Raw genomic sequence first — 19,648 nt, 5'->3', positions numbered from 1 at the left:
CGGCCCCACAAGCTGCGACATCGTCGCGGATAAACAGTGACCCATATATGTAATAAGTTTCCTTTAATTTACATCTATGGTCACAAACTTTTGTTAGCAGATTACCGGCGTCGGTCTTTAATGACCATCATCAGAGCTGTTTCATTAGGACTTTGTTTTTATGAAACAGATCTGATGATGGCCATTAAAGACCGAAACCGGTAATCTGTTAACAAAAAGTTTCTGACCATAGACGTAAATTGAAGGAAACTTATTTCCCCATTCCCATGAGCGTTCGAATAGCAACAGATATAGTCATCTTGCTGATCAGGGCAGTTGTTTTACACCACGAGGAGCGTGGAATAGGCAGCTCGCAGACAGACGGTACCTACCCTCACCTACTGGAGACGGCAGAGCGCCATTCCACCCTGCAGTCAGCTGTTCAACGACACCAGAGCAGCCATACCCGGCAGTGTCAGGATGTCAGCGGTAGCCTGGCCAGAGGCACTGAAACGTCCCATTTTGAAAAATTATATACGACTGTGTTTAAACTGACACACAATATTTTTAGCGCAACGCAATCTGACTTTCAACAATCCCTACAAAAGAATGGCCCTGACTAACATTAACCTGTACCTTTCACAAATCACTTACCTCACAAAAATCTTCATTACTCGAACTACTGCAATACAGCGAGCGCCACTACTGCCAGCTAAATAAAAGATTCAAACTACGGAAGGCACTAACTACTGATAGGGATAGTTAGCAAATGAAAGATTTTAATAGAGAACAAACAATGTATTTACCTCAATAGTGTTCAAAAGTCATAATGTATATAGCAGTTCATGATATCCAGTCTTACAAATTTCAAAACTCCGCTATCTCCCTCCCCACATCCTCCACTGCTGGCGGCTCACCTCCAACTGCGCAACGCTACGCGCTGTTAACATCCAGCTGCCCAACACTACAATAGCCAACAACAATGCAAACCAGCCACAGACTGCACACAGCACAGCCAGTGATTTTCATACAGAGCGCTACGTGGCTTTACCAATAAGAAAACCTAAACAGCCTACTTACACCACATGTGACCTTAGTCCTACTGCAAGGAGGCGCTTCCCAAAGATCCCCGATAACAACGCGCACGCCAATCAGAAATCAATTACATCAGTTCAACTCCCGAATGTAATAGTTTTCCTGTCGTTCGTCGTGTTTTGGAAGTAACACTTCTACCTTGGCAGTCTATCTGCAACAGGTATTGCTTGTTTCAACTCTTACGTACACTCTTAACACGTTCTACTTGCGTCAGGTCTCAGGTCTCTGTGCTCGTGCTAATGACAGAAGTGAGGCAATAATATAACTGTGGCATGAGGGTGGAAGGTTCCGTGGAGTTAACATATCATGTTATTCCATGTTCTGAGTTGCACTAAAAGTACCTTAAATGTAACTGGGAACAAAAGGAAACTTGTGATTTGAAATGACAACTGATAGGGACAAAACAAAAACCGTGTTCTTACATTCATGTTACACGCTTATAGAGGCTGTAGAGGGGACTTGGATCAAGTTTTAGACAGGAATCCTTGTCCGTAAACGTTATTTAGTGACGCTATATAGCGTCAAAGTTATACGCGCCGCCGCCTGTAAATGTACACTACTGGCCATTAAAATTGCTACACCACGAAGATGACGTACTACAGACGCGAAATTTAACCGACAGGAAGAAGATGCTGTGATATGCAAATGATTAGCTTTTCAGAGCATTCACACAAGGTTGGCGCCAGTGGCGACACCTACAACGTGCTGACATGACGAAAGTTTCCAACCGATTTCTCATACACAAACAGCAGTTGGCCGGCGTTGCCTGGTGAAACGTTGTTGTGATGCCTCGTGTAAGGAGGAGAAATGCGTACCATCACGTTTCCGACTTTGATAAAGGTCGGATTGTAGCCTATCGCGATTGCGGTTTATCGTATCGCGACATTGCTGCTCGCGTTGGTCGAGATCCAAAAGACTTAGCAGAATATGGACTCGGTGGGTTCAGGAGGGTAATACGGAACGCCGTGCTGGATCCCAACGGCCTCGTATCACTAGCAGTCGAGATAACAGGCATCCTATCCGCTTGGCTGTAACGGATCGTGCAGCCACGTCTCGATCCCTGAGTTAATAGATGGGGACGTTTGCAAGACAACAACCATCTGCACCAACAGTTCGACGTCTGGAGCATGGAGCTCGGAGACCGTGGCTGCGGTTACCCTTGGCGCTGCATCACAGACAGGAGCACCTACGATGGTGTACTCAACGACGAACCTGGGTGCACGAATGGCAAAACGTCTTTTTTTCGGAAGAATCCAGGTTCTGTTTACAGCATCATCATGATCGCATCCGTGTTTGGTGACATCGCGGCGAACGCACATTGGAAGCGTGTATTCGTCATCGCCATACTGGCGTATCACCCGGCGTGACGGTATGGAGTGCCATTGGTTACACGTCTCGGTCACCACTTGTTCCCATTGACGGCACTTTGAACAGTGGACGTATATTTCAGATGTGTTACGACCCGTGGCTCTAGCCTTCATTCGATCCCTGCGAAACCCTACATTCCAGCAGGATAATTCACGACCGCATGTTGCAGGTCCTGTACGGGCCTTTCTGGATACAGAAAATGTTCGACTGCTGCCCTGGCCAGCACATTCTCCAGATCTCTCACGAATTGAAAACGTCTGGTCAATGGTGTCCGTGCAACTGGCTCGTCACAATACGCCAGTCACTACTCTTGATGAACTGTGGTATTGTGTTGAAGCTGCATGGGCAGCTGTACCTGTACACGCCATCCGAGCTCTGTATGACTCAATGCCCAGGCGTATCAAGGCCATTATTACGGCCAGAGGTGGTTGTTCTGGGCACTGATTTCTTAGGTTCTATGCACGCAAATTGCGTGAAAATGTAATCGCATGTCAGTTCTAGTATAATATATTTGTCCAGTGAATGCCCGTTTATCATCTGCATTTCTTCTTGGTGTAGCAATTTTAATGGGCAGCAGTGTATCTATATACAGAGTGAGTGCGTGATGTTACAAACTTTCAAGGATGGTGAGGAAGGATAGATGTATGAATTTTAAACTACGGTCCTTGGTTCGGAAACAAACGAGTCGAAAGTTAGAAGCGAATATCATTCTCGTACTTCTGACAGCGCAATAGATGTACTGGTACAGTTATTTCTAAAACTGTAGAGTAGCCAACTTCCAGACGTGGTAAGACAGACCAAAACAAGAAAATATGTCCAGTAAACATGGGATCTAAAATGCATACCTTAAGAGCTATGTAGGTATTTAGGTACTCGCAGATGCAGAGGCTTGCACAGAATAGAATAGCGTCGAGAACTGCATCAAACCAGTCTCTGGACTGAAGGCCATCACAACAACAAGGTCTATGAGTACTTTTTCATTTTCGCCATTGTGAAAGACATCTCCTCTATTAAAAAAGTGCTCATAGCGCCTCAGGTATAAATTTTTGACGCCATGGTTTCTAGTTTTTTTCTTGTTTTGGTCCATTCTACTATCTTTGAAAGTTGCCTAAGCTACAATTCTGACAAGAACGGAATAAGTATATGTATTCCTCACTGAGAGGTATCAGATGATTTTCGCTTAAAATTTTCAACTCGTTCGTTTCCGGTAGAGGGACCCTTACCTCAAATTCATATACACTCCTGGAAATTGAAATAAGAACACCGTGAATTCATTGTCCCAGGAAGGGGAAACTTTATTGACACATTCCTGGGGTCAGATACATCACATGATCACACTGACAGAACCACAGGCACATAGACACAGGCAACAGAGCATGCACAATGTCGGCACTAGTACAGTGTATATCCACCTTTCGCAGCAATGCAGGCTGCTATTCTCCCATGGAGACGATCGTAGAGATGCTGGATGTAGTCCTGTGGAACGGCTTGCCATGCCATTTCCACCTGGCGCCTCAGTTGGACCAGCGTTCGTGCTGGACGTGCAGACCGCGTGAGACGACGCTTCATCCAGTCCCAAACATGCTCAATGGGGGACAGATCCGGAGATCTTGCTGGCCAGGGTAGTTGACTTACACCTTCTAGAGCACGTTGGGTGGCACGGGATACATGCGGACGTGCATTGTCCTGTTGTAACAGCAAGTTCCCTTGCCGGTCTAGGAATGGTAGAACGATGGGTTCGATGACGGTTTGGATGTACCGTGCACTATTCAGTCTCCCCTCGACGATCACCAGTGGTGTACGGCCAGTGTAGGAGATCGCTCCCCACACCATGATGCCGGGTGTTGGCCCTGTGTGCCTCGGTCGTATGCAGTCCTGATTGTGGCGCTCACCTGCACGGCGCCAAACACGCATACGACCATCATTCGCACCAAGGCAGAAGCGACTCTCATCGCTGAAGACGACACGTCTCCATTCGTCCCTCCATTCACGCCTGTCGCGACACCACTGGAGGCGGGCTGCACGATGTTGGGGCGTGAGCGGAAGACGGCCTAACCGTGTGCGGGACCGTAGCCCAGCTTCATGGAGACGGTTGCGAATGGTCCTCGCCGATACCCCAGGAGCAACAGTGTCTCTAATTTTCTGGGAAGTGGCGGTGCGGTCCCCTACGGCACTGCGTAGGATCCTACGGTCTTGGCGTGCATCCGTGCGTCGCTGAAGTCCGGTCCCAGGTCGACGGGCACGTGCACCTTCCGCCGACCACTGGCGACAACATCGATGTACTGTGGAGACCTCACGCCCCACGTGTTGAGCAATTCGGCGGTACGTCCACCCGGCCTCCCGCATGCCCACTAGACGCCCTCGCTCAAAGTCCGTCAACTGCAAATACGGTTCACGTCCACGCTGTCGCGGCATGCTACCAGTGTTAAAGACTGCGATGGAGCTCCGTATGCCACGGCAAACTGGCTGACACTGACGGCGGCGGTGCACAAATGCTGCGCAGCTAGCGCCATTCGACGGCCAACACCGCGGTTCCTGGTGTGTCCGCTGTGCCGTGCGTGTGATCATTGCTTGTACAGCCCTCTCGCAGTGTCCGGAGCAAGTATGGTGGGTCTGACACACCGGTGTCAATGTGTTCTTTTTTCCATTTCCAGGAGTGTATGTCGCTTTTTGTAACGGGTACCGCCCCTCGATCATTGACAAATTATACACGCAGAAAACATCGCCACGCGAACGACAAACCACCTACACCTCAAAATTACTGGCTTGCTAAGCTTCCATGTTTAGGTAATGTGTCCTACGCCATAGCTAAACTCTGTCATTATCTGAATATAAGAATGGTGTATATCACCTCCAATAGTATCAATAAATCACAATGAACGTCCGCAGAAAGATAAATATGCTGCATCTGGTGTATATATGCTCGAGTGCTGTGAACGTCAAGCAGCTTATATTGGCCAGACGGGAAGGGCTTTTAAAATTAGGTTTCAGGAGCGTAATTCCGCCTTCTCTGAGCACCTTAAAGCCAATGGCCACCAGCCACCACGCTCCCAAAGGTAGAGGCTCAGTCTGCTCGAAGAAATTTGAAATTGTTAATCATTCACCCTCTAAGAAGGACATGTTACTCAATGATCAGTTATCAAGCAAGAATTAGGTTTCTCATTCGGATAATTTCTTCGTGGTGCATCGCTTATTTTACTATATCATATTTTCATTTTAGAATACACTTGTGCTTGAACTAGATAAAATCTTACCATCCTGGCATGATAGAGAAACATGAAAGTAGTTTTCAGAATCAGCGTTAGAAATTGATTCTAAAACAGCAATTATTGGGGAGTCATCTGACCTTTTTTTTTTTTTTTTTTTTAAAAAAAAGCAGGTTTGTGTAAGTAACGAGGAAGTATTCAATGGAATAGTCGAGAGAAGAAATTTATGGCACAATTTCATTAAAATGAGAAATCAATTGGAGGTAAAAATCCCGAGGTATCAAGTAATACAGGGTGTCCATAAAGTCCTTGTATAATTTCAAAATTTTATTACAACAGCAGTTGTTGAAATATTTTAACAAAATTTCTTTTACTGTAATCAGTGTTTATAAACTTTTTTCTCAGTGTTTAATACACCTCTATATGGCCGCCTTTAGTTGCACGAAGCACGTCAAGATGGTACTCGATTTCTTGCCATGTTCGCTGTAGCATAGCGTCATCAATGGTGGCATGCCATTACGAATCCTTTGCTTCAAGTGAGCAGTGTCTCGTATCTGTGCTTGATCCACGAAATCTTTTACATACCGCCACAAAAAAAGTCCAAAGGAATGATATCTGGCGAACGCGATGGCCAAGGAATTGGCCCATCCCTCCCAGTCCATCTGCCTGGCAATGTTTCATTGAGGAACTGACGAACATGCAGTCCCCAATGTGGTGGTGCACCAACTTGCTGGAAAATGTTAGTTCGTTGTAAGTCAGTCAGTTGTGGTGCTACATATTCGGTCAGAAGGTCGAGGTAAACATTTACAGTAATTGTTGACTCGTTGAAGAAAAATGGACTAATTATTCGGTTGAATTTGATCCCACACCACACATTCACTTTTGGACTATCCCGGTGAAGCTCCCTAGTCACATGTGTAATGTCCCAGAAACATGAAAACTTGCCTCGTCACATGAAACAATGCTTCCCCCTCCGAAAGGCGTTCCAGCATGCTGAATGCAAACTCTCTTCCGTTGGCTTGTCATTTGTCTCAAGAGTCTGTTACAGTTGCACTTTGTAAGTGTACAACCGTAAGTCCTTGTGGAGGACCCTATACACAGTTGAACGTGGTAATTGCAACTGTCTGGCAGCAGTGTGGATGGACTGAGCAGGTGAACGAGTGAAGTATAAAACGCGGTCGATGTTTTCCTCGGATGTTCTTGGTCACCCGCTTCCCCCTTTATCCAACAGTGTCACTGCCTCCATAAATTTTTCGTGCCATGCACGGATTGAAGGGTGCTTCGTCCTGAAGTTTCGTTGAGTCTGAATATCTGATTTTGTGTCAGTCAGCCAGGACTCACATTGAGCTTTCTCTTGAGGAGTTGCCATTTTGAAATGGTTCAATGGATCTGAGCACTATGGGACTTAACTGCTGAGGTCATCAGTCCCCTAGAACTTAGAACTACTTAAACCTAACTAACCTAAGGACATCACACACACCCATGCCCGAAGCAGGATTCGAACCTGCGACCGTAGCGGTCGCGCGGTTCCAGACTGTACCGCCTAGAACCGCTTGGCCACTCCGGCCGGCGGTTGCCATTTTATAGAGGTTCAGTTCCATCAATAATGTGAAGCACATAGTTTTAGTGTATATAAAAACTTTAGTAAACAGTGATTAGAATAAAAGAAATTTTTTAAAAATATTTCAACAACTGCCGTTGTAACAAAATTTTGAAGTTGTAAAGGGACTTTATGGACACCCTGTAGTGTATGTAGCAGTCGGAAGACATATATATATATATATATATATATATATATATATATATATATATATATATATATATATATATATATATATATATATATACCGGGTGATCAAAAAGTCAGTATAAACTTGAAACAGAATAAAACACGGAATAATGTAGATAGAGTCAAACAAATTGACACACATGCTTGGAATGACATGGGGTTTCATTAGAACCAAAAAAATACAAAAGTTAAAAAAATGTCCGACAGATGGCGCTTCACCTGATCAAAATAGCAATAATTAGCATAACAAAGTAAGACAAAGCAAAGATGATGTTCTTTACAGGAAATGCTATATGTCCACCATCATTCCTCAACAATAGCTGTAGTCGAACAATAATATTGTGAACAGCACTGTATGTCCGGAGTTATGGTGAGGCATTGGCGTCGGATGTTGTCTTTCAGCATCCCTAGAGACGTCGGTCGATCACGATACACTTGCGACTTCAGTTAACCCCAAAGCCAATAATCGCACGGACTGAGGTCTGGGGACCTGGGAGGCCAAGCATGACGAAAGTGGCGGCTGAGCACACGGTCATCACCAAACGACGCGCGCAAGAGATCTTTCGCGCGTCTAGCAATATGGGGTGGACCTTTTTTGAACTTTGTTTTCTTTTTGGTTCTAATAAAACCCCATGTCACTCCAAGCATGTGTGTCAATTTTTACATCTCTATCTACATTATTCAATGGTTTATTAAGTTTTCACATTTATACTGACTTTTCGATCACCCGGTATATATATATATATATATATATATATATATATATATATATGTGTGTGTGTGTGTGTGTGTGTGTGTGTGTGTGTGTGTGTGTGTGTGCGTCGGAGGCGGGGGGGGGGGGGGGAGGAAGGAGGGGAATCCGAAGGACTTGCTACTAAAGTGTAGGGGTAGTTACGAACAGATGAAGAGGCTAGCACACTAAGAGAAAATCCTCAGCAATTGCATAATATCAGTCTCCAGACTGAAGACTAACAACAACAACAACGTATTACACAGTCTATCACGCACATTTCCAGGACAGCCACATATTAGCATCGAATTATTTCCTCGTCCGCTAATCTTCAACTTTAGCGTATGTGTGCTGAAATGTAAACGCTCGATTACACAAGGTTGCTCAAAATTGGTCCATCGGAAGAAAGACAAAGAGCGTTAACTTCCCAGGCTTATCTACGGAGATGCCAGCCGTCGGATGGTCGTCTATCTAATCTCACAGCGAGAGTGGCCGCTTGTGAAACACTGTGTTGATTGCTTTACCTTGTGCTTCAGTTGCTATCTGTCTGTTAGTGACGTGTCCAGTGAAGGATTCGACACGAACGTGCAAGGACCTCGGCATAGTTTCTAGAACGGCCATTCGAGACCTTCCGCTACAGACTGACTCAGCATTAACGACTTTATCTCAGATGTCCTCTGCTAGGTTGAGAGCCTACTACCCTATCACTGTAGTCATCGCAAAGCCCGAGTGTCTATACTCTGTACATCATAAGTCTGATGTACACGTTACACCACGTATTCTTCCGCGTTTGCTTGAATCTCATTGGATTTCGTTTCACGTGGAGCGAAAGCCAAGCTGTGTCCAGTACAGTCAAGTAAGATCATTAACGAGACGTTTTATGCTGCGTTACATGAGCATAGACTGAGCGATAATGCGGGACAATAACTTTATCGGCGCATTAAACTTGGAAAGCAGAGCCAGTCCGCTGGTCCGGCTAACCTGCAACGAAAAAAATGGTTCAAACGGCTCTGAGCACTATGGGACTTAACATAGGAGGTCATCAGTCCCCTAGAACTTAGAACTACTTAAACCTAACTAACCTAAGGACATCACACACATCCATGCCCGAGGCAGGATTCGAAGCTGCGACCGTAGCGGTCGCGCGGTTCCAGACTGTAGCACCTAGAACCGCTCGGCCACCCTGGCCGGCTCCTGCAATGACGTGAAGAGTTTCAGTTCAGACGTAAAAAGAGACTAACGTAGAAACAATGTAGCTTCGAATGTCATTTAATTTTTAAACAGAATGAGACAGCATTCGGCAGAACTCCAGCACTACGGCACGGCTCTTAGATGACCAGACGGAAAGCATAAAATGCTCTCGTTCACACCTAATCACAAACAGGAGTGATGAAAATTCCTAGCTTAAACACAGGGTAATTTTTCTGGGCGACCTATGTGTGGTGCAAAAGCAAACAACGTGGATTTCTGCGCATTGTGAGTACTGAAGCCACTGAAGGTATTAATTACAGTCATCGTCTGGTAATCTCTGAGCTTCTTCCTTATCCGGATCCGAGAAATACATTTCAGTTCTGGAACTGTCATCTGGTCTAGTACGTCTGGTGACTTAACACTCTTGTTATTTCTCGCAACAAATCGCTTAACTTGGCTGCAGATCAGATCAGTTGTTTTCATATCGTAATGATACATTGGCAAATATAAAAATGCAGCATTTGTATGGTGTGCTCGATGCTGTGAAAAGGATTGTTTTTCGTGTTCCTATGACCCTTATCACTCTGGTTCGTATGAGTGTACATCTGAGGTATAAAAAAATGAACACAATCCAAATGAAGAGTACTTCGTTTTTCATTTTTGTCCTAAATATGAAATTCTTTTCGTATTTAAAGCAACCTTTATTAACAATATTTCATAAAAATATCGATATTAAGAATTTATATTTGAAATGAAAACGTGAATTTCGGGTGCAATATGTAATTAGAAACGAGAAGACGTGCATTATTAATGAAAATTGTTGTTGTTGTTGTGGTCTTCAGTCCTGAGACTGGTTTGATGCAGCTCTCCATGCTACTCTATCCTGTGCAAGCTTCTTCATCTCCCAGTACCTACTGCAACCTACATCCTTCTGAATCTGCTTAGTGTATTGATCTCTTGGTCTCCCTCTACGATTTTTACCCTCCACGCTGCCCTCCAATGCTAAATTTGTGATCCCTCGATGCCTCAGAACATGTCCTACCAACCGATCCCCTCTTCTAGTCAAGTTGTGCCACAAACTTCTCTTCTCCCCAATCCTATTCAATACCTCTTCATTAGTTACGTGATCTACCCACCTTATCTTCAGCATTCTTCTGTAGCATCACATTTCGAAAGCTTCTATTCTCTTCTTGTCCAAACTAGTTATCGTCCATGTCTCACTTCCATACATGCCTACACTCCATACAAATACTTTCAGAAACGACTTCCTGACACCTAAATCTATATTCGATGTTAACAAATTTCTCTTCTTGAGAAACGCTTACCTTGCCATTGCCAGTCTACATTTTATATCCTCTCTACTTCGACCATCATCGGTTACTTTACTCCCTAAATAGCAAAACTCCTTTACTACTTTAAGTGTCTCATTTCCTAAACTAATTCCCTCAGCATCACCCGACTTAATTTGACTACATTCCATTAACCTCGTTTTGCTTTTGTTGATGTTCATCTTATATCCTCCTTTCAAGACACTGTCCATTCCGTTCAACTGCTCTTCCAAGTCCTTTGCTGTCTCTGACAGAATTACAATGTCATCGGCGAACCTCAAAGTTTTTACTTCTTCTCCATGAATTTTAATACCTACTCCGAATTTTTCTTTTGTTTCCTTTACTGCTTCCTCAATATACAGATTGAATAACATCGGGGAGAGGCTACAACCTGTCTTACTCCTTTCCCAACCACTGCTTCCCTTTCATGCCCCTCGACTCTTATAACTGCCATCTGGTTTCTGTACAAATTGTAAATAGCCTTTTGCTCCCTGTATGTTACCCCTGCCACCTTCAGAATTTGAAAGAGAGTATTCCAGTCAACATTGTCAAAAGCTTTCTCTAAGTCTACAAATGCTAGAAACGTAGGTTTGCCTTTTCTTAATCTTTCTTCCAAGATAAGTCGTAAGGTCAGTATTGCCTCACGTGTTCCAACATTTCTACGGAATCCAAACTGATCTTCCCCGAGGTCGGCTTCTACCAGTTTTCCATTCGTCTGTAAAGAATTCGCGTTAGTATTTTGCAGCTGTGACTTATTAAACTGATAGTTCGGTAACTTTCACATCTGTCAACACCTGCTTTCTTTGGGATTGGAATTATTATATTCTTCTTAAAGTCTGAGGGTATTTCACCTGTCTCATACATCGTGCTCACCAGATGGTAGAGTTTTGTCATTACTGGCTCTCCTGAGGCCATCAGTAGTTCTAATGGAATGTTGTGTACTCCCGGGGCCTTGTTTTGACTCAGGTCTTTCAGTGCTCTGTCAAACTCTTCACGCAGTATCTTATCTCCCATTTCATCTTCATCTACATCCTCATCCATTTCCATAATATTGTCCTCAAGTACATCGCCCTTGTATAAACCCTCTATATACTCCTTCCACCTTTCTGCTTTCCCTTCTTTGCTTAGAACTGGGTTGCCATTTGAGCTCTTGATATTCATAAAAGTGGTTCTCTTCTCTCCAAAGGTCTCTTTAATTCTCCTGTAGGCAGTATTTATCTTACTCCTAGTGAGACAAGCCTCTACATCCTTACATTTGTCCTCTAGCCATCCCTGCTTAACCATTTTGCACTTCCTCATGCACGTCTTGTTTTTGAGACGTTGTATTCCTTTATACCTGCTTCATTTACTGCATTTTTATATTTTCTCCTTTCATCAATTAAATTCAATATTTCTCCTGTTACCCAAGGATTTCTATTAGCCCGCGTCTTTTTACCTACTTGATCGTCTGCTGCCTTCACCACTTCATCCCTCAAAGCTACCCATTCTTCTTCTACTGTATTTCTTTCCCCCATTCCTGTCAATTGTTCCCTAATGCTCTCCCTGAAACTCTCTACAACCTCTGGTTCTTTCAGTTTATCCAGGTCCCATCTCCTTAAATTCCCACCTTTTTGCAGTTTCTTCAGTTTCAATCTGCAGTTCATAACCAATAGATTGTGGTCAGAATCTACATCTGCCCCAGGAAATGTCTTACAATTTAATACCTGGTTCTTAAATCTCTGTCTTACCATTATATAATCTATCTGAAACCTGTCAGTATCTCCAGGCTTCTTCCATGTATACAGCCTCCTTTCATGATTCTTGAACCAAGTGTTAGCTATGATTAAGTTATGCTCTGTGCAAAATTCTACAAGGCGGCTTCCTCTTTCATTCCTTCCCCCCAATCCATATTCACCTACTATGTTTCCTTCTCTCCCTTTATTATTATGATACATTTTATAATTACGAAATCGTAGTATTGGAAATCGAACAAAAAAAAAGAGACTTCCACCAGCGATTCATGAACTGCTCCACATCATCATTCTACTACGCTACCGATTCCGCTAAACATCCAGTATGTATTTATATATCACCTGTATCAAGCACAGTCCCTCGGAGAACTTCAGACTTTTTCTGTAAATTTATGAAAAACGTTAATAGCAACCTATTTCTCGACACTTTTCAACCGTTTTCCACACGCGTGTTTCACTGCGGAGCAGGAAGAAGCCTCAGCCATTTTCACACTGGGTCGAAGTGTGTGTGCTCGTGCTCCCACTGCTAGAAAGCGGTTCTCAACATTTCGTGTTGACACGTCTGTGCTGTGGTAGCTGTACGACCTGACACTTCCACCCTTACAATACGACGGTCCTGGCAGGCGTCTGTGTTACGTGGACGTCCAGAACCTCGTCTATGTGTGTGAAAATGTTCAGCATCGTTCAAAAGCTGACGTAGCTCACCCTACTTGTCTGGCAGTTCTCCAAAAGGAGCAACCCGCAGCTCTGGAGGCTACAATTTGACCCATTTCAAAGTCGCTAAGTTGGCTGTAGGAAGCACTTCTCTGTGGCATGGTTGCCAGCTTCCTACACAGGTCTGTAACACACTGAGTCTTCTGGCTGTGAGTATTCCCAATTAAAGGATAGACACAGATGGCGCTCTGGTAACTATACCACTACGCTATCTGTTGGTGGACGACGTTCAAACTGTTATCAGTACATTTACTATCTAGTAGGTGGTGTATACCGTCATCAGAACAGGTGAACTAATTTTTTCCGGCAGTTTATTTCTATTGTGTGTAATTTACACTACTGGCCATTAAAATTGCTACATCACGAAGATAAAGTGCTACAGACGCGAAATTCAACCGACAGGAAGAAGATGCTGTGATATGCAAATGATTAGCTTCTCAGAGCATTGACACAAGGTTGGCGACACCTACAACGTGCTGACATGAGGAAAGTTTCCAACCGATTTCTCATACACAAACAGCAGTTGACCGGCGTTGCCTGGTGAAATGTTGTTATGATGCCTCGTGTAAGGAGGACACATGCGTACCATCACGTTTTCGACTTTGATAATGGTCGGATTGTAGCCTATCGCGATTGCGGTTTATCGTATCGCGACATTGCTGCTCGCGTTGGTCGAGATTCAATGACTGTTAGCAGAATATGGAATCGGTGGTTTCCGGAGGGTAATACGGAACGCCGTGCTGGATCCCAACGACCTCGTATCACTAGCAGTCGAGATGACAGGCATCTTATCCGCATGGCTGTAACGGATCGTGCAGCCACGTCTCGATCCCTGAGTCAACAGATGCGGACGTTTGCAAGACAACAACCATCTGCACGAACAATTCGACGACTTTGCAGCAGCATGGAATATCAGCTCGGTGACCATGGCTGCGGTTACCCTTGACGCTACATCACAGACAGGAGCGCCTGCGATGGTGTACTCTACGACGAACCTGGATGCACGAATGGCAAAACGTCATTTTTTCAGATGAAACCAGATTCTGTTTACAGCATCATGATGGTCGCATCCGTGTTTGTTGACATCGCGGTGAATGCACATTGGAAGCGTGTATTCGTCATCGCCATACTGGCGTATCACCCGGCTTGATGGTATGGGGTGCCGTTGGTTACACGTCTCGGTCACCTCTTGTTCGCATTGACGGCACTTTGAACAGTGGAGGTCACATTTCAGATGTGTTACGACCCATGGCTCTACCCTTCATTCGATCCCTGTGAAACCCTACATTTCAGCAGGATGATGCACGACCCCATGTTGTAGGTCCTGTACGGGCCTTTCTGGATACAGAAAAAGTTCGATTGCTGCCCTGAGCAGCACATTCTCCAGATCTATCACCAATTGAAAACGTCTGGTCAATGGTGGCCGAGCTACTGGCTCGTCACAATACGCCAGTCACTAGTCGTCATGAACTGTGGTATCGTGTTGAATCTGCATGGGTCAAGCTCTGTTTGACTCAATGCCCAGGCGTATCAAGGCCGTTATTACGGCCAGAGGTGGTTGTTCTGGGTACTGATTTCTCAGGATCTATGCAACCAAATTGCGTGAAAATCTAATCACATGTCCAAGTATAATATATTTGTCCAATCAATATTTGTTTATCATCTGAATTTCTTGTTGGTGTAGGAATTTTAATGGCCAGTAGTGTATAATCAAGTTCTAGGTATTCACTTGTGCAGAGGCATTCTGTCTTCACTACACTGCTGCCACACTTTATTTTTGCATTCCTCGACTGCTTTTGTTGACAGCTTCGTCGCGGCGCCTGTGCCTGGCGTCGGCCGTCGCCTTGGTGCTGGTGGGTGTCTTCGGCAGCGCCGACGCGCGGGCGGCGTCACCGTGGAGTCTGCAGCGGCAGAGCGTCGCTACGCCCTCCAGCGGTAGGGCACAGGAAGACTACTTGCTGCCCAAGGACACCCGGCCCACCGCCTACGCCGTCACGCTGTCTGTGCACCTGGGCGAGGAGGAGGGCAACCAATTCGCCTTCCAGGGTAACGTCAGGGTCAGTATCGCGCTTGTTCGCAGTCAGCCTGTCTCAAAACGTTCATAATAAAAAAAAGTAAAATGAAATAAATGTGTCCCACAAGGTTCAGTGCTTGGTCCACTCTTGTTTGTCGCCTTCAGTGAGGTGCTACATGTCAGCGTCGAGGTCAGTGCACCACCTGGTTGCAGGCAGCATGCCCTAAATCATTAAAGAAGGGGATAACAAAAAAGCAACTGGAGAGTCCCACAAGGTTCATAAGTTAGTCCACTCTTGTTCTTCACCTTTAATAAAGTATTCCAGTGGCACATTGGGTGGGTGTGACATCTGCATACAGGCAGCCTGTAGTAAAACACTAAGAAGGCAAAAAGTAAATGGAGAGTCCCACAAGGTTCAGTAGTTGGTCCACACTTGTTCCTCACCTTCGATAAGGTATTCCAGGGCAACGGCGAGATCAGCATGCCATCTTCTTGCAGGCAGCTCAGATTAAGTGAATAACTTCCATCTTACATTAGGAGGCATGTTACTGGTAGCGTCGGAAGAACTAGAGGTTTGCCGGCTAACTACAACTACACCTACTTCCAAACCTATTGTTGCTACATCACTGACACAAAAGGTACATGGAGAGTCCCACAAGATTCAGTAGTTGGTCCACACTTTTTCTTCACCTTCTAAATCTACTTCCACACTCCATAGGGCACCCAGCAGCGTGTTTCAGAGTGTACTTCATGTACCTCTGTTGTTTGCCCCTTTCCCATTCCAGATGCAAATCGTTTGCAGGGAGAAGGGTGGTTGTTAAACCTCCCTGTGGGCTCGAATATTTTGTTTCTCTCGATGGTCTTTCCACAAGAAATACATATGACAAAACAATACACTTTTTATTCTATAAAATTTTGTGAAAACTGGTAGCTGTAGCTTGTTGGTGTGATATTTCAGCACAGAGTCTTCTGGCCATCTTCAGGTGAATACTGACTAGCAATTCAACATGCATCCCTTTTTAAAATCTCCCCCTGACATGCACCATGTTGCTAGTTGAACTTGCACACGAGTTGCTTAAGATCACGTGCTTCTGCTATTAAGTCTGTACACTGGTCTGCGCACACTCCGTAGAGAAAGCTCGGCTCTCCGATAATAAAGCGATTGTCTTCGGATTGTAAGATCACACGACGACGCCGATTACACAGATTACGAAGTTTTTTTGCAATCAGGTCCCATGCAGTATTTAACTGGAAACCAGTGATGAGAGATTCAGACAGTCTTATTTCCACTGATTTATTGATGATTCAGCTCCAGAAGTTTGACATATGGGCCACAATTGTTGCTTCATTATATTTCATCTGATGACCAGTGGAAGTACAGTCTCAGCGGTAGTGGACTTATTTGCCTGGAGAAAGCGAGTGTGCCATTGCGGTTCTGTAATGCGACTATGCACTGTGAGCGCCCCATAAAAGACTTGCCACCTTCACAGGGAATACTGTAAACACCTGCCTTGCGCAACTCTATGTCATCTTTAACAAATCCCAAAACCGCTGATCTTTTGGAAGAAGATAGAAAGATTACTTTAACTATATGCGAAAAAAGGGTCATACCACATAGGAGTTACGCAAATTGGGCACAGAATTGATATTCATACAGCTATCGGCGGAAAATACAAAACTGAAATCTTTGGCGACTAATGGATGAATGCGTGACGCTACAGTGCAGTTTCATCACATACTTGACAAGGATAATAAACAGGCGACACGTCGATCCCAGGGCTTAAGTCTTTGCAAATTTGATTATGCGTACTCAGTTGGACAGTAGCTATTACTAGCAGACAGGTGCGTGAACAGCATACACAGTTGTCACCAATTGTGAGAGGAGGTGTAGTTGGGCTCAAAGAAGCCAGTTGGAGTAACCGAGGAAACGTTCGACATTTGAATAGGAGCGACGCCACTATTCGACAATGTTGGCAGGAATGGGTGAATCGTGGTCGAACACAACGTCGAGAAGGATGCAGTCGATCTAGAGAGACAACAGAACATGACGACCGAGCAGTCGTCAGACAGGCATTGAGAATCCTGGATTGATCATTATCGTTGATCTGGCATGTAGCTGAAGCTTCAGTGACCAAAAGGACCATTGACAGCTCGCTCACAGAAAGGGGACTGTGCTCACAGAACCTCTTGCGCTGGCTGCCATTGATCTCTGTATACCCTGAAGCTAGTAGTGCCAGACGCATTCGGCCTGGAATCTCATTGATTGGAGTAGAATTTAGTCATGAGTCGTCTTACGAACTGAGCGTCGATAACCAGCGAAGGTGTGTGCCCCAAACAGCAGTGGGATAGGAACCTGACTGTCACCTGGCAAACGGTTCGACAATCAGGAGTGATGATTTGGGGTAACATTTTCTTCATAGTAGGACCCTTTTGGTTGTGGCACTCTTACAGCACAGTGGTACGTTGATGACATTCTACTCTCCGATTTGTTGTCCTTCATGGCAAGTGATACTGGACTCAGATTTCAGCAAGATAAGGCCCGCCCGCACATGGTGAGAGTTTTCACTGCTTGTGTTCATGCTTGCCAAATCCTACCTTTACGAAAAAAAGTCGCCTAACCTCTCCCAAACTGAGAAGGTTTGGAGCATTATGGGCAGGGCCCTCTAACCAGCTCGGGATTTTGACGATCTAACACTCCAGCTGCACAGAATTTGGCACGATATTCCCCTGGAGGACATCCAACAACCCCTTCTACATCTACATCTACATCTACATACATACTCCGCAATCCACCATACGGTGCGTGGCGGAGGGTACCTCGTACCACAACCAGCATCTTCTCTCCCTGTTCCACTCCCAAACAGAACGAGGGAAAAATGACTGCCTATATGCCTCTGTATGAGCCCTTTATCTCTCTTATCTTATATTTGTGGTCTTTCCGTGAAATATAAGTTGGCGGCAGTAAAACTGTACTGCAGTCAGCCTCAAATGCTGGTTCTCTAAATTTCCTCAGTAGCGATTCACGAAAAGAACGCCTCCTTTTCTCCAGATACTCCCATCCGAGTTCCTGAAGGATTTCCGTATCACTCGCGTGATGATCAAACCTACCAGTAACAAATCTAGCAGCCCGCCTCTGAATAGCTTCTATGTCTTCCCTCAATTCGACTTGATAGGGATCCCAAACGCTCGAGCAGTACTCAAGAATAGGTCGTATTAGTGTTTTATAAGCGGTCTCCTTTGCAGATGAACCACATCTTCCCAAAATTATACCAATGAACCGAAGACGACTATCCGCCTTCCCCACAACTGCCATTACATGCTTGTCCCACTTCATATCGCTCTGCAATGCTACGCCCAAATATTTAATCGACGTGACTGTGTCAAGCGCTACAATACTAATGGAGTATTCAAACATTACGGGATTATTTTTCCTATTCATCTGCATTAATTTACATTTATTTATATTTAGAGTTACCTGCCATTCTTTACACCAATCACAAATCCTGTCCAAGTCATCTTGTATCCTCCTACAGTCACTCAACGACGACACCTTCCCGTACACCACAGCATCATCAGCAAACAGCCGCACATTGCTATCCACCCTATCCAAAAGATCATTTATGTAGATAGAAAACAACAGCAGACCCACCACACCACTTCCCTGGGGCACTCCAGATGATACCCTCACCTCCGATGAACGCTCACCATCGAGGACAACGTACTGGGTTCTATTACTTAAGAAGTCTTCGAGCCACTCACATACTTGGGAACCAATCCCATATGCTCGTACCTTAGCTAGGAGTTTGCAGTCAATCTATGCCAAGCCAAATAACTGCTTGCATAAGGGCCAGGAGTGGACCAACCCATTACTGACTCGCTCAATTTCCGAAGCTCTTTCTCTTGAATGTACCATCGGTGTTTTTTTCTAAAATAGTAATAATCTGTTTGTCTGCACATGTACATCAAACCTACCTATTGCGGTCCTATTCCTCCACGGTGCGTCGCTTTTCCTTGTGTTAAAGTGTACTCCAGATTGTGACACCATCTGCTGCACCTCCAGTTAATCTGGTATCTATCTGGGCGCTCCAGTGGTAAGATATTGAATAACTGAGTCTATCGTTCATGGTGAAAGCTGAAACGTATTAAAAATAATACTGATTACAGATACCTATTGTGAGGCCTGCTACCAAACTTCATACACATTGCCTCCCATCTTTCAGATCGACGTCTCCGTGGAAGCAGACACGAACACCATCACTCTGCACAACGACGGCCTGGTGGTCACCACCCTGACTGTGAAGACCTCTGGCGACGACGTCCAGCACCTCGACAGCACGCACGAGGACTCTGGCGACGACAGGCAGTTCCTTTATATCAGGCTGGCAGACCAGGTAAGGCACACACACAGTGTGACAAGCCAGACTTCCTGTTTGATTGAGCATCGACAAGTAAAAAAATCCCTACCTGTGATGTACCTGCACGATTCTGTATACAGGGTGTTTCA

The 19,648-nt window shown here is 44.9% G+C and overlaps 1 protein-coding gene across 1 annotated transcript in view; it reads left to right on the top strand.

Moving 5' to 3' along the window:
- Window positions 1–19,648, top strand: part of LOC126109662 (aminopeptidase N-like) — a 202,144-nt gene that overhangs the window by 25,759 nt on the left and 156,737 nt on the right. The window contains exons 2-3 of the mRNA XM_049914708.1: window positions 14,937–15,187; window positions 19,365–19,535. Coding sequence (XP_049770665.1) covers window positions 14,937–15,187; window positions 19,365–19,535 — 422 coding nt within the window. The remainder of the gene's footprint in view (window positions 1–14,936; window positions 15,188–19,364; window positions 19,536–19,648) is intronic.

The sequence above is a fragment of the Schistocerca cancellata genome, chromosome 12 (assembly GCF_023864275.1).
Source record: "Schistocerca cancellata isolate TAMUIC-IGC-003103 chromosome 12, iqSchCanc2.1, whole genome shotgun sequence".
Taxonomy (NCBI): Eukaryota; Metazoa; Arthropoda; class Insecta; order Orthoptera; family Acrididae; genus Schistocerca; species Schistocerca cancellata.
The sequence above is the reverse complement of the archived record's forward strand: the minus strand, read 5'-3'. Positions and strand labels throughout refer to the sequence as shown.